The 16,491-nt window shown below is 37.2% G+C and overlaps 1 protein-coding gene across 1 annotated transcript in view; it reads left to right on the top strand.

Moving 5' to 3' along the window:
• Positions 1-16,491, top strand: part of GRID1 (glutamate ionotropic receptor delta type subunit 1) — a gene marked incomplete at both ends in the record, with an annotated part of 541,866 nt that overhangs the window by 408,115 nt on the left and 117,260 nt on the right. Inside the window, one exon of the mRNA XM_082309213.1 lies at positions 8,699-8,752. Within this exon, the coding sequence (XP_082165339.1) occupies positions 8,699-8,752 (54 nt within the window). The remainder of the gene's footprint in view (positions 1-8,698; positions 8,753-16,491) is intronic.

The raw sequence follows: 16,491 nt of genomic DNA on the forward strand, positions 1-16,491 counted from the left end.
AGAGGGATCTGGACAGGCTGGATCGTTGGGCCGAGGCCAACTGTATGAGGTTCAACAAGGCTCAGTGCTGAGTCCTGCATGTCGGTCACAACAGCCCCATGCAACACTACAGGGTGGGGGAGGAGTGGCTGGAGAGCTGCCTGGCAGAAAAGGACCTGGGGGTGTTGGTTGACAGCTGCCTGAACATGAGCCAGCAGTGTGCTCAGGTGGCCAGGAGGGCCAATGGCATCCTGGCCTGTATCAGGAATAGTGTGGCCAGCAGGACCAGGGAGGTGATAGCGCCCCTGTACTCGGCACTGGTGAGGCCGCACCTCGAGTTCTGTGTTCAGTTTTGGGCCCCTCACTACAAGAAGGACATTGAGGTATTAAAGCGTGTCCAAAGAAGGGCAACAAAGCTGGTGAAGGGTCTAGAGCACAAGTCTTATGAGGAGCAGCTGAGGGAACTGGGGTTGTTTAGTCTGGAGAAGAGGAGGCTGAGGGGAGACCTTATTGCTCTCTACAACTACCTGAAAGGAGGTTGTAGCGAGGTGGGGGTCGGTCTCTTCTCCCTAGTAATGAGTGGTAGAACGAGAGGAAACAGCCTCAAGCTGCGCCAGGGGAAGTTTAGGTTAGACATTAGGAAAAACTTCTTCACCGAAAGGGTGGTCAGGCATTGGAACAGGCTGCAGAGAGAAGTGGTTGAGTCCCCATCCCTGGAGGTATTTAAAGAACGGATAGATGTGGTGCTCGAGGACATGGTATAGATGGACCTGACAGTGTTAGGTTAATGGTTGGACTCGATGATCTTAAGGGTCTTTTCCAACCTTGACGATTCTATGATTCTATATATTACAGTAGTTACTCAAGAATATTACAGCCTTGTAGCCAGAAGTTGCAGTGTATATTTCCTCTTCTGCCACTCTTCCTGATAATTTTCTTCACCTCTAATGTTTCTCTTGATTAACATTAAACTTTTATGTAGGTTTTCTTCTGTGTAGGTTTTTTTTTTCTGATCACCTATGACCTAAGTAACAGGGAACTAGTGCAGTACAAATTTTAAAATATATTATTAGTATATTTCAGTTTGGGTTATTATGAAATCATATTGTGCAAAATGTCATATACACCTTCTAATTAGCATTCATCAGCTGTAGAGGGGTGTGTGTTAAAAGCTGGTGAAGGTTTGGGTCATATTTACTGCTGTTTGCGTGAAATGTCTTACTAGCAACTGAAAATGGAACTCAGTTGTGGACGGTATTTGAGAATTTGCTCTGGGATGTATTTTTCTGGTTTTTTTCTTTTTCTTTTTTCTCCTCTTTTTCTCTCTCCCCCTCCCCCCCCCCATTTTCTTTTTTCCCCTCTTTTTTTTTTTTTTTTTTTTTTTGGTCTTTTCCTTTTTTTCCGCTCTCTTTCTTTTTCCCCTCATTTTTTCCTTTATTAGATTGAGTTATTAACTTGTAGAGGAACTGAGACAGAGGTCAAGAAAGGACCATCTCATATTGTTTGGACAGAAACCATAAATGAAATAATACAGAGTTTGTGGGGAAAAAGAACACTGGATACCTATCCCAGACTAATGACCAGACATCTGAGTAGAAGAGTATAAAGATCTATATGACTGGTTTGGCCTATCTTTTGTGGGAGATTCAAGCTGAATATGCCAGGTTTATAGGCTTATACAACTGGAGGAGCCCAGAAAGGTTAAAATACCATCCAATCTCATGATACTCTTTCAATAATTACTTGTGCTTCGTCGGTACCACTGAGGGAAGAATAGCTTTTCTTAGCAAGGCAGTTCTGCAGAAGAGTAATAAGGAAATATCAGGCTTCATGTTATAATGTAACAGTGCAGGATAACTTGAAAAAACATTCCCACTGAGTGAGGTTTTTTAGTAATATATTTATAGAGTGTAGATCAAGAATGAAGTAATATGCACAGTGAAACATCAAGAAATGTGGATGTTAAAAGCAAGTTATGCTTGTGGTTCATTAATCACTTGTACGAAGCTAATATGTACCAAGATTCAGAATTGACAGCTTCTGTTGTAAGTTTAGGGAAATTAACTGTATCATTGACAGGAGGTAGTGATCACTAAAAGACAGGGACTCAGTAAGCCTGCTAAGTGGTTTTTAAAAAATGTGTATGTGCACATTTCTAGGAAGATGTTCAGAACAAAGAAGAATATAAAATTTCCGGCAAAAAAAATTTTATTAAAAGTACAAATTCTTCATGGAGAATGATGTTCAGTAAGAAAGGGTCAGGTTCAGTGGATTTTCTGATCTGAAAACATATGTCATAGAACGTCTTTAAATTCCCATTTTACCATTTAGAAAAGGAAGAATTTAATATTTCACTTTGAAATGACATTTAGAAATTTTAATTAACCTGTATTAAATAAGAAAAGTAAACTTACAGTCCTGATTCAGTTTACTGCAACTGAGTTTTTTTCTCTTCAAGATTCTTAGTCCAAAATGTCTTAGCTTTTCATCTAGAGTTGGGATGTTGTACTGTGGGCCGGAAAATTTCATTTTAATTCCTGTACTAATGGTATCATTACCAATTAAGCTTTAGAAACAATATCAGTTTGGGGTATTCTTTAATACACTATAATTATTATACAAAGAATTTTAAAAATTATTTTATAAATACTTCATTTTGGCTAGTAATGCTTATTTTATTTATTTATTTTTAATCTATTAAACATTATAGGATTTATGGTCCTCTGGAGATACTGAGCCAAGAGGTATTTATTCAAAATGCAAAGGAAAGAAAGGTTCTAATGAAGTGCAAGAATCTCAGTAACTGCTACAGAGAAATTGTTTTTCTGTGAAGTTCTATTATCTATGCAAGTCACTCCTGGACGTGAACTACACTATTTTAATTGAAGAAGTTTCTAAATATAAATCAGGTATCTAGGGGATATGCACTGAACCCATCTGCTCTACCAGAATTGACTTTTTCATATCTTCTATCTTAACTTATTTGTATCCAAGACATACACAAAGCTTCTCAGATAAACAGGTGCACATTGATACTATCCAATTAATTACTGTCAGATGTATTGCATTGGAAACTTGGTCTGTATCTCTTCTTTGGGATCTAAACCACTTCCTTGATTCCTAGGATGTTTTCATGGACATTTAAATCAAGAACAAAGCTGTTTTTAAAAATATAAGTCCATCTCCTGCAATGAAAGTCAGCAGCTGGAACTAGGTTTGACTCAGGTTTACAAAATGCAATAAAGAAGGTAGTGACTTTTTTTTTTCCTTCCCCATTGCTTTTTACTATAATAGATTTCAAAATGGTTCTGAAGAAATTTTCTTCTTTTTTGTGGAGGGAAGAAAAGACAGTAGTTTAATTTCTCCAAGAATGTGAAGGTAAAAAAAAAAACTTCTGTTGGGAGCAGGTTACTGGCTACAACCTTGCTTGGGACAATAAGAGCTGGAAACAGTTTTCTTTTGAAACCTGTCCAGTGTCAAATGTAAAGTGAGGAAGTAATGAATTGTAAGGGCTGAGACTGATCCCTTATGAAAGATTTGCAGAGACCTGAGATTTACACATGATTACTTCCCCAAGCCCTTCTTTACTTAAACCTTCATTATGAATAATAAAAAAAAGAAAAGAAAAAAAAGAAAAAAAGAGGTTTATCTGTCTTTGTCATGCTGGTTGCTTTAGAAATATGAAGGGAAAGATGACAAACAACCTTAGAAGAATCAGAGATTTGTGATATTTGCCTGTGATGAAGGTGTATCTATTTTTTTTACTTATTTCATAGTAGTAAAGCTGACCTTGAGTATTTCCTAATCTTATCCCCCACTGTCCTGGTCTCTACAAAGAACTTGGGTCTCCTGCAGGCTCTTTCTTCAGATGTTCCCTGGCTAGCTTGCTCTGCGCCTGGTTTTCTGCTGTAAGCGTCCTGGGGGCTGGCTGTTGGCAGGGGCCGGCAAGCTGGAAGACAGTTGCATAGGAGGAGCTTTTTAACGGGGCCTGGATCCTGGAGCTGTGCTCTCGAGATGGTTGGGGGTGTCTCCCGGTGCCACCATGGAGTACTCACCACATTGCAGGTGTATCTGCTCTGTGCTGCCAGCTGTAATTGGTCGTCGGTTGGCAACAACTTCGGTTTTTTGTCCTTTCAGTATCTCTTAGGACACTCTCCAAATTATTTTCCAACAGTGAACTCCCCAGTTTACACTCTCATTCATTTTTTTTCTGGAAAGCTATGATGCTCTTTATCCTCGCTATTAAGGTAAAGGATGCGCAAGTAATACCCTTTACTACTTTGATATCCCTCCTAGCAAAACACGCTGGTGGTTCTTTTATATCATGGATTTCAGGGTGGCAGCCCTTGTTTCCAAAAATGTAGGCACAAGAGGACCATCTGTGTTTGCCACCTGCAAGACATTTTTTTCTACGATCCTGGGGTTGGTTACGGGGCTTCCAGACATTCCTACTGACTGTCCCCCTAGGTACACAGTAAGGAGACAACAGGTTTGTAACTATAACACAGATCCATGTAAGCCTAAACTCTTCAGCACATCCTGCTGTCACTGGAACAGTCTGCCCATGTATGTTTGAACACTCACCAGCATCTCTCTAAGTTGTGTCTGGCCACTCATCCTTACATTTCTTTCTACACAGCCTGCTTTTTGCTGTTAATACCAAGGTGCTGACCCTGGCAAAGCAGCCAGGTATTGTGGAAAAGAGCCCTGCCTATTACTAGCCAGCCATTATATGCTTAGAAATGTTTTCAGTTTCAGATTTTTTTGAGAAGGTCAGGAAAGGATTGTTTCAGTTCTATTTTTTTTCCGCAGAATTGCTTTATTTCTGAACATAGCAGTATTTATTGCTTATTTTCCTAGCTTCTCCTTTTAATCCTGCAACCGCCATTAGATAAAATAATGAACCGAGTTACTTATTCATAAAGGCGTTGTAAATATTTTTCTCTGCTGTATTCCAATAAAATAATATTGTCATGGATTATTGGCAGTAAATTATTTTAAGTTATACATTTAAAAGCACACAAAGCCATGTACTTGGAAATATATTTGATAATTTTTCATGAAGCATCTTATTCTTTTCTTTTATCATTGTTGGTATAAGATCTGAAACCTTAATGCTTGTGTTTTGATTTTCAGTGTCTGTTGCAAATGTTTTCTACTGAGAAATTACATACAGTTTTCTACATTCACTGTTCCCCTTCCCTTCTTCCTAGTCTGGCTCTATTCTGATAATATCATTTATATGTTGTCATTAATAGTGGTCCACTGAGTGAATTATAATTCTCGTTTGGGTTCTGCATTTTAACATTTGGCTGTTGAAATGTAGTTGGGAAGGAAGAAGGACACATAGTCTCAAAAACCCCTCTTTTTTTCCAAATTTGTAGAAGCTATTTGGTAGTCTAAGAGAAAATAAAGGAAAGATGGATGCTCTTTAATTTCCAGTGTGCTGTTTATCTCAAAAGCAGATTTTCTATTTGATAGAAATGTTGTGAGGCATTACTCCCAAGTGTCAACTAGACCCTATGTACATGTAGAGTATATAAAGAACTAGGGTATTTTGCACCTGTATTAGTAATTTTTCCACAAAAAAACCCATAACGTATTTTAGCACATGAACCCTGCCCCAATGGATGGCAGAGCTTTTCCTCAGCCACAGTGATCACACAAATTCCTAGCCTACTGTCTTTAATATAGCGTGCATTTATGAAATAGGCTATAATATAACCTTCAGGATGTTTCATAGACTTTTTCTTTTCTTTTTGAATGGACAGAGGCACAAGCTTAAACAAATGGCAAGATCTTGAACAACTTGAATATTTAAAAAATAATTAAAAATGGGTGACCATAATCTCCCAAGTGCTGATACTTTTTCCTCTTTAAAGAAAAAGAAACTCCGTAAATTACAAAGAGGTAATTTCTTTCTTGTTCTGAGAATTCTGAATAAATTTTCTTATGATATCACAGGTCTCCAGGACTTTGCTCTTCACACTGCTTAACTTCCATGAGACTCCAGCAATACACCTCCAATACAACAGTGCTATCAGAAGGTTGAGACCTCCGAGATGTGTCTTTCAATAGTTCATTTTAGGATCCTTTAGGACAGCAAGGCTGTAAATATAGTGCAAAATCTGAACCACAAAATGCAAGTTTCTACTTCCTCTCAGCATGTCTGGGTTTAGAATAATGTTTCATGCTATGTGTTGCGGCTCTAAACAGAAGATATTTATAGATATTTAAACTTGCCTATCTACGGTTATGTTTCTAAATACATTTCAGGCTTTTAGAGTGTAGAGCCATTGACTTCTGTAGGAGGTACTGAATGGTCTAGCACTCTGATGACTAAAGATAAACTCTTAGCAACCTAAATTTAGGAACCTCATTTAAAAAACTTTGGCCCAGATATGTGAACCCAGAAGAATGAGTTACAATAATTCATTTCAAATTCTCTGGCTCTTGCGGCTCCCCAGACTTAGCATTTATTCATACAAATTGCTCACTGTTGCAGATAAATCACAAAATGTAGCCAATGCAATAACTCTGCACCTGAGCATTATTTAGTTCTGCTTTGCTAATGTTGGCAGCACTTTGCTTTTCCTCTATATATTACAGCACCTGGCTATTTTGGCTTTGTCTGAATATGTTAGGGGGAGAATAGGGAGAAAATCTACAAGTTTTTGCCCTCACTTTCATTACTGCTAGCTTTCCTAATAGCTGCGATTCCTCAATTAGGTGGTCAGTTTAATTTTTCTGCCAGCTTAAAAGAAATGCAAGGGAGACAATTACCAAGGGAGACAATTTTTCACTGCATGCTTAGGAGAGGATTATCTTGTCAGAAGTGTTGTCTCTAGTGGTTCTCATCTGCTTTGACACCAGGGATAGTTAATTTCCCATAATGTTGTTTATGACAATGATGAGAAATACTGTGCCCTGTCTGTGTTGATTTTTCTCTTTCGACTTCTTTGTGGTTTCTCTGTTGGGATTTTTGTCTCTTTAAAGGAGTAGTTCACCTTGTGGACATGAGAAATAGATTGAGATATGTGTTGCCCACAATTTTCTCTCAGGTTTGTGTAGGCTGCACAAATGAGTAAAGTTATAAAACACAGTTACTTAGGCAAGTAATTTATACTTCTTTTTTTTTTCTTTTTTTTTTTTTTTTTTTTTTAATAAACACAGTATAAACCAAGAGTAATGTTAAAAATGTTGGTGTTGACTAGTTAGCCAGTTTTGGGGTTGTTTTTTGCTAGGATCAGGTAACAGTACTCCCTTTGCCTATATTAAGGATGGATATCTTGTCATTTCACTGCAGCCTTATAAGTCGTGGGCGTTTATTCTAAGCCAGTCATCTGTAGTCAGTATCATGAGAGAAGGTGATTCATCCCATCTGATGCTAAATATCTGAGAGGCTTATTATGCAAATGTGTTCTGGAGAGGAAGGTGGTTGATGATGTTCCTGTCCAGCCCAGTGCTGCAGTCTACAGAGCCTCTCTGTATCCGTGCAATTGTTTTTGAGGCCACCCACCATGAACAAGGTGTGGAAATTATCCAGGTTAAGAAACAGTAACTGGAAGTATTTTTTTCATCTGTATTTGTTTTTTTAAACAGGTTCATTTTGGCTATTCATAGGGCCACTTATAACACAGTGATAAGAATATCTGTTCAATAAATGGGGTCATATCACCACAGAAGAAAGAAGTGGTTGAAGGCAGGGACATTCAAAACTTTGTATAATGAACTGCCTCCTGAAATACATGTGTGCGCTGGGACTGTCCTGTTTTATTAGGTGAGATGAATCCACAATAGTTGTTTAACTGTGTGTTAAGCAGGACATTAGCAATATCATTATCACTGTAGTGTACACCTCTTGATGCTTGATATTGCTTTATTAGACTATAAAGTATCTTGAAGTGAGCTTATCTATGTCAACCAAAGTGGGCATTTAGAAACTTTTATGTATAGTGCCAAATCTTTCCACTGAGGTCCTCAGTACTAGTAGTGCTGTTTGCGCTAGCAGTCTTTCCCAATTTTGGCGTCTTAGTGAACCACGAGGGTTATATGTGTATGGATATATATGCTGTCCAATGAGATGGGCTGTTTCTTTGTAATATGTGGTGATTATCCAAGTCCACACCAGGAAGCCAGAAAAAGTGTCTGTGCAAGCCATAACTTCCTCTTGGGTCTTATGTAAATATGAAGAGAGGATGACTCATACGAACTTCACTCGAGTGTCTCAGAGTGGTGTTTTTCATTAAACAGGTTAGCTGACAGTTAAACTATCAGAGTTGTAATGAGGCAGAGGCAGTATATTTTGGGAGGCATATTGAAAAGAAACCCAACCTACTATGATGCATTAGATATATCATATGGAAGTTAAATCTCATGAACGGCATGTTCTATGTGCAGTTGTTCATCATAGGATCCCTTATCATGCTGATGTACCACCCTGCTCTAATATGCTTTTGTGGTTCATCTAGGGAATATCTTCACGGTACAGGGTACTTTAGTTTAGATACTGAAGTCAGAGAAATGTGACTACCACTGATAAGATACTGTTCCATGAAGCAGCAGGGGAAGAGATGAAAAGAACTGTACTGAAACAATGCCAATAACAATGAAAGCCATCAAAATGAGCTTTATAGTACCTTTTTATGTAAGTTCTTTCTGGAATATGTTTCACATGTTTTATTTATTTTTATTATTATATTTCTTTTTATTTTTGTAGGCTGTGGAAACCAACCTTGCATCAAAGGATAGTCACTGGGTCTATGTAAATGAGGTAAGAAAGTCAAAAGAGACAACATAGCTTGGTACGTTCACTCATCACCATCTTTTGTTTCATATACTTTGACACACCAAATTGAACATACACTTGACGTTTTTGCTTTTTGAATGGTACAAGATGAAAACTCTGTGGTGTCGTTGCTTGTCTGTCTCAGTTGAATTGGTATAGGTTGAATACCAAAGGTCAAAATAAAGCTTCCAATATATCTCATAGCAGCTGGGAGACTTTATTTTTACCTTCATGTTGACCCTACTTTAGCTATTTAGGAAGCAGAGAATATCTCAAAAGAAACCTCAGATACATGCATCTATATCTGCCAGAATCTCACCCTTCACTGCTATGAAATCCTGCACTCATACCAGGAGAGGAAGGAGCACTGAGGCTAGTTGCAGGTATAGCTCATTTGAATATGCATTTACATGATACACAGGTTCTCTCTAGTGCAGAATTGTGTTGGTGTTTTGGCTAAGATCCAGGATAACATAGATTTAAAATGTGATATTTCTTCTCTGCAGCAAATGGTATCCTGTCCTGCTACTATGATTATTTATTTTACCTTAGTACCACAATGCCCTAATGTGAATCAGTACAGACTCATATATAAAAAGCAATGGAAAGCTTGAAATGTTGTACAATATATAATAATTTATAATGTTCAGGATAAATGGTACTATCTTATATATTTCTAGTTTTAATAATGATTCATTAAAAGATAGTAAAATATCTAAGTTAAAAAGAACCATGTTCACTGTTTTATTTTTATATTATAAATGCAGAGCCTCTAATTTAATAACCAATTCCTTTGTTAATTTCTCATTCCTTTCTTTGCACCAAGCTAATAATTTTGGCTAAACTATTTTTAAGAGTAACTATATTGTGAGGCATTGGAAAGGCTCTGTAATTAAATAGGGGTTAGGGAAAGCGAGTGAAATATCTGCTTATAAAGGCTTTATAAATTCTTTCTAGTCCTTGTTACATTTAAGTACCTCCTGATTTGTCAGCCGCAGTAACGACCCACTACAAAATATCAGCAAGATGCCCAGAGAGTCAGTGTTTATATTCACGTAAAGATAATACAGTGCATATTTCCCTAAACATTTATAGAGAGGCAATGTTTGTGAATTTGTTATTGCTGCTATTATTCTTCAGATGTTACAACTCACTTCATGAAGCCTGAGTCTGTAACATCACAAATAAAAACCTTCAGCACTCATGCACAAACATGTGCATACACACAGAAACACATCACACAGGGTGTCAATTCTGCTTTTATTTTGGGAACTTTTATTTTTCCTCTTTTATGGCTAGAGACTGGGTAGGGAAGCTATGATAGCAAAATATAAATCTAAAGTATAACTTTTTAATGAAAAATATTAGTGCACATACTTATAAATATCTATCTCAAAATGCAGTTAAATTCAAACAGACATTACAGAAACTTTTCAAATTCATAAAACTTTGGAGAACTCTTTGCAGGCAAAAAGAGGAGGAAAGTCTTGATTACCTTTTTTTTTAAACAGAAAAATGTTGGTCTTTGTGCTTAAAGCTACTGTGAGAACAAGACACATTAAGCATCCACATGGATGTGTCTGTAGAAAGATGGAGGTTCCTTAGGCTTGCTTGTTATTTAATAGTGTGCATACCCCCATGCTAGGAAGAGGATAGATTGATTATGCTTTCCATGTATGTGTTTCCAGTTGGTATCAGTGAGAACTGCATGGGTACTCAATGGAAAATGTGTTATTCCTTGACTGAATGTTGATTGGTGCTGTGATTTGCAGAATGGAATTAACTTTTAATTCCCAACAGTCAAATCAGCTCTTTTTGATGTAATTCCGCATGAATAGCAAGCCAGATGTAGTCCATTCTGTAAATGGACCAAATACTTAGCTAGTCTTTTTTTTCTCCCAGGCAGATTGAGGATCCTACATTTTCTGTTCACCCTATGGTCTGTGTGATCTAATGATCCCATTGCAAGGAAAGAGAGGTATAGGGCTAATTGACCCGAAGGGGCAGTAGTAGGAAGAGAACACAGTGACAATTATTTCCATTGAGGTTCCTTGTATGAAGAGTGTTGGGTTGTAAACAGGTTCTTTAGGCCTTTCTCACTTCAGGGAACCATTTAAGGGCGTGGTACAGGTTAGATTATTGAGGTCTACTGATCTTGAGCACCTTCTCACAATCTACCGTCTCCCACCTCTTGTCAAGTGAATGAGGAACTGAACCTTGGACTTATCTTGCTATAGTAAGAACGACTCTATAGCACGGTATTATTTCAACAGGAGATTTTATTATTGTCTTACTTGAATTAAATCTACTTTGCTCTCTCAGTATTGACGCTCCAATAAACATTTTCCCCCCCCCCCCTCCTTGTGCTTCTGTCCCATATGGCAGGACAGGAGTTAAGTTTTAGAATTTGAATGTATTTTATCACTTTAATTTTGTTAGGTAAGCAACACCACCAAGCTTGTGATGAGCTAACTTAAAACTATGGCTGGTAAGCTTATTACACAGCAAATGAACAAATGTGGAATATAAGAGTTGGTCTCAAATTACAGAGCTGTACTGTCAAGATCCTGCATTTGCAGGAAATGGATTGCATTTCCAATAACCCAAGTCCCTGTGCTGAGTTATCTGTTCAGTTTGGATACCATTGGTGGTGCAAAAGGACCCAGTCATCTTTAGAAAAAGGCTGGTGAATCGGGAGTTGGATTCATTGTATGGGGTTTGAAGGCTGAAACATTACATGGCAAGTCTTTCAGGATAAGACAATACATAGGGATGGGTCTCTGCAGACAATATCATACCCTCATATGTCCTTTTTGAAGCCAAAGTCATAAAAACCTTAATGTTTTAAAAATATATATTTGTAAGTATGTCTACTTTTCTCATTTCAGATGTTTTATGTTTCCAACTTGCAGAGCTGTCAAAAGTAGTGGAGATTCGAGGGAAAAAAAGAAATGTATTTCTAACCACCCTCCCCCTTTTAGATTTATATTTCATCACCTTCGCTTTTATTCATCTGGAAATACTAAATCATTCCTTGCATTCATTTAGGTAGCGATTCTACCTGAATTCTGGGTTAAACATGCCAAGTAGCTTTTTAAAACCAAGAATATTTGTGATTTCTGTATAAATCCTTGCAAAAGCAAACAACTCTTCAGAACAACGACTAGTCCATGCTTAGCTTTGTCTCCAGAATAGTCCAAAACATTTTATTACCATTGACTGTGTTGGGAGTTGCCAATGACCAGCAATTTTGACCTTAAAGAAGATCTGTGAGAATCTATCTGGTGTTCTGCTTGTACCTTTGCTGTTTATGCTTTTAAGTGTTGATGAAGTGACTTACCAGCTTTGATAGGTGTGTGCTATTTCTTCTTTTGGCATGACTGGTACAGTTGTAGATGCCCCCCCCCCCCCCCCCCCTCCTTTTTGGGTCTTTATTTCCTGTCTCTTCTCCTGGTTTTCTTTCTTACTTTTATTTTTCTCTTACATTTCTTTCTCTTTGGTGCTGGACATCAAGCAGCTCTGTCGGTTCCTCCTGACATTTTTCATTCCCCCCTTCTCTTTTTCTGCCTGTGCAGAGAAAGTGCTGTGCATTGCCTGGGGCGTTTGTCTGTGGGAGAGGCACAAGAGCAATACTTGAAACTGAATTTGTATGTGGTTGTACTAGGAGCAATGCTCTAGGAGTCTGTGTCTGCTTTTTTATTAGCAGCAGCAGTAGGTCTGGGGGTGTAAATAGCACTAGAAATCATGTTTCCTTTTTTGTGGGACATTTCATGGTTTTGAAATTTTCTCCATTCCAAGGCGAGAGAAAAGATAAAAGAAATTGTTCTGTGAAACTGGAATACGGACCAAAAAAAAAAAAAATCAAATTAAACACCTTATTTTATTCCCTCATATCAATATATTTAATTCTAATTCCAAGTTTCAAAACATTCATTATTTTTACATGTAAATCAGTGAAGTACACAAAGCAATCAACTGCTCTTCATGGAAATGGAATGGGTACTGAATTTGACTGATAACTCAAATGAGTTGTTTCACCATTATCACATCCTTTCTTTAATTTCTTTTTCAACAAACTTTCATCACTATTCAGAATTTTAATTGAAAGTTGTAAGACATGGTAGGACAAAGCAAAAGGCTACTGGTTGAGATAGGAAATAACTTTTTCTGAAGGACAGGTAGGGATGAAGAGAGGACAACATGTAGTGTTGCATGTCCGAACAATACGTACTTGCTCTGAAGCTAAGGAGAGGTGAGGGTCAAACTTGTTGAATAGCTGCATGGCAATACACAAAAGACATACACTGAGGAAGACTTTTTTGAAAGTGCATTTTTGACAGAAATGCCCCAAAGACAAGAAGTTGAAATAATGGAGGATTTTAATTTCCCTGGCAGCTGAAAAAGTAATGTTGGGACACAGAGAAGGCTTCACAATTTCCTGTGATTGACAATGTTATCCCTACATGTTTAAAAAGTTAAGGCAGCTGTCAGTTCAGATTTCATTATGGCTAAGGAAGAATGGGCTAAGGAACTCAGAAGGTAATTGGTGTGAAAGTGATTGTGAGATGGTAGCATGCACTTTCTGAAGAAGAGGAAGAAGTGAGAAAAGGAGAATAGGGATAATGGACGTCAATAAAAAGATTGTTCAGCTTCACAAGCTTAGGGAACCAGTAGTGCTTTTGGAAAGATAATATCATGAGTTCAGGATGGCAGAACAACTGTGGAGTTCTGTGAAGATGAAGGCATAAGAAGGTATTGCTATGATTCCAATGGGTTATCTTTACAGATCTTGAAATCAGAGAGGAATTTTAAAGAAAAAGTGGTGAAAAAAGGGGCTAAGGAGTGTAAAGGTGTAATGAAGTAAATGATTATAAAATGAGGCTGAGGTGCAAAATGATGCATACCAGGGGTCAAAAAGCAACAAGAAAAGTTTAGATATAGCAGAAAATAAAGGAAAATGTAAGGTGATTACTTAATGGAAAAATGAGGTTTTAATGTTTTTACTGACGTACTTGATTCTGGCTTTATAGAAACTATTAATTGTAACCAGACTGTTAAAAACATATTGTAGTAGTTCCTGTTTATTTAGATAAAACTGAGGCACTCCACCAGATGCGATTCAAAGTGCCAAGTACTTCGGGTGCAGCTACAAAATGAGGTATAGCTGGTGAACATTTCCAGGAGCAACTTAGAATCCTTGCGGATAACAAACAGAATATCAATCAATACTGTTGTGGTCTTGTAAACCAAGCAAATCTAGTTCTCAGATATGTTACTGGAAACATCCTTTGTAACAAAAGGGAGGTATTTATTTTGCTCTGCCTGTTTAAAAACAAACAAACAAACAAAACAACGAAACAACCTATGTTGCAACACTGCAGGGTAGATAACAGAAAGGTAAGTTGTATTCCTAGTGGCTCTTCCAAAATCAAAGATGCTTTTTTATTGATAGAATGTAGTAAGCCAGCCAATCTTCTTGTACTAACCTGACCTTAATAACTAGGGCTTTTAAAAAAAATCATCAATAGCTTTATTTTTTTCTTATGTACATTGCTAACCATAAATACATTTGAAAAAGTCAGGGACCAGTTTGTTATTGGTGAAAATCTGTTTTCAATAAGAAATACGGAATTAATAGCATGAAGCTATAGAAATAGAGTATTATACAAATTCCAAATCCCTAGGAAAGCAAAGTATTCAGTAGTTAGAAGACAGCAGAAATTGTTGTAAGCTTTAATTGAAAAATAAAACTAAACTCTAATTAACATCCAGAAAAGGATGCTTTTGGATATTTTCTCTTTTCAATCTGCAGAAAAGGTCCTGGTTTGGAAAAGCTGGGGGCAGTAAGCATAGAGAAACTACTATAGCAATTGCAGCTGCAAAGTATTTGGTTAAATTCTTCCCAACTATGATGATACTTGTCAGAAGAAGCCCTCATAGTTGAAGAGAAGGGAGAAGTGAAGTAGGAAGAAAAGGTCTTGTAATTTTTGCAGGAGAAGTAATAAAAAGATTTGGAAATATAGCAAGAGTACACGTTTCATCAGTGGCAAGAAGCTTTAGACAGAAAGTTGGAGTGCTAAGGGACTTGGGGAACTCTGAGCCATGTTGAGACGATGTTATCCACATCACTTGAATGCAATTCAAAAATTTTAGACAGCAGTTGATCTTATTCTTCCTTTTTGGACAGGTGACACTTTCCAAATGATGCTGGTGGTGCTGCCCGCAGGTGAATTTCTAGATCTTCAGCTGATTAATAAAACTTTCCCAAACTCAACCTAGGTGATCAGTCAGAACAAAGTGCAGAAAAAAGATTATTGATGCTTTTTCCTTTCCCCTTTCAGAGCATTCACTCAAACCACATTTCTGCTAATCCTTTTCTGGACTCTAACTTAATTTTCTTACTTCTGCTGTTTTCATAGGTCTCTCTTCACCACTGTTTCACTGTCTGTAGGAGGCAGTTTGTTATATGAGGGATGAGAAAGTGTCCCATCATCTCTCTCCTGGTGTGACTTATTTCTTACTTTCCATTTCTATCCTGCAGCTCCATTGCTTCTGTCAATAGTTGTTTTCTTTCCTTTCACCATGTCAGACATGCCCAGTTTATCCATAGTTACTCGTCCTCTTGATTTGAGAATCTAATGGCTTCTCAGCCATCATCTGGGCACTTTTTTCTTATGTTCCTCTATAAAATATTTTTCAAAGGTTGAGAAAAATGAGCAGAAAATAGAATAGTAATTATCAGATAAAGTCTATTTCAGCAAACTACTTTTTCCCCAAGGGTAGGACATGTAGGAAGGTGTTAGATAATGCATGATGAACAATGTTTTGCTAGCACAGGGCTTCTAGAGTAATCCTGGGGAATCTGATGACTTCAGAAGATCCCCTATGACTGCAGTGTTAGTTCTTCACTTTTGTTTGGAAAATCTTTTTCCTTTTTTCTAGAAATTCCTTTGCTATATGCACTTTGGGTCATCAATGGTTAGACCCACGAGCCTGTGCAAATTGTTATGGCTTCATTTTCACTTGGGTAGAACCAGGACTGTCTGATAGACTGGAATTCTGTGCAGTCTTTCTCTACATATGGAAGTGCCAAAAGTTTTTTTTTTTAAGCATCAGTCTGTGTAATGATGCTTGCGTTTACTCTGATAACAAGAAATTAATAAATCTTTTACACTTCTTCATGCCTTATTTTTTCTTGAAAACAAAGCAGAGTTTTTAATGATAGTTTATGAATGCAAGTAGGGATAGCACTCTAAGATCTTTTCAAATTGTACAAAAATGCGCAAACTAAAAGAAGTAAAAAAATTGAATAGAAATACAAGGAACATACTGTGGAAAATTTCTTAAGATTTAGCAAATGACATATTTTAAGGCAAAACTTAACAATTTACAATTAAAATTTATTCCAATATTATTGCAGGTACTCTATATTTACTACTTGCCCAATGAAATCTTGCTTCTCTCCTTTTGGCTGCTATCTTTGACACTGCAGAATTTTTATTTATTTTCACAAAAATGTATAATTTTCTTATATATGCTTGAAAGTTATACGTATACATGAAACTCTACTGTGTGTGTACCTGCATCCTGCTCAAAGAAATTTGTAGGGTTCAGAATTGACCTAATTTTAATGCTGTTGAATTACACAGAAACGGTGTTAGTCAGCTAGGAACAAGGTTAGATGAGTTTTGGTGAGTTGTTTTATCAGTGAAATCCACATTAAA

This window comes from Platalea leucorodia, assembly GCF_965183815.1.
Source record: "Platalea leucorodia genome assembly, chromosome: 4".
NCBI lineage: Eukaryota > Metazoa > Chordata > Aves > Pelecaniformes > Threskiornithidae > Platalea > Platalea leucorodia.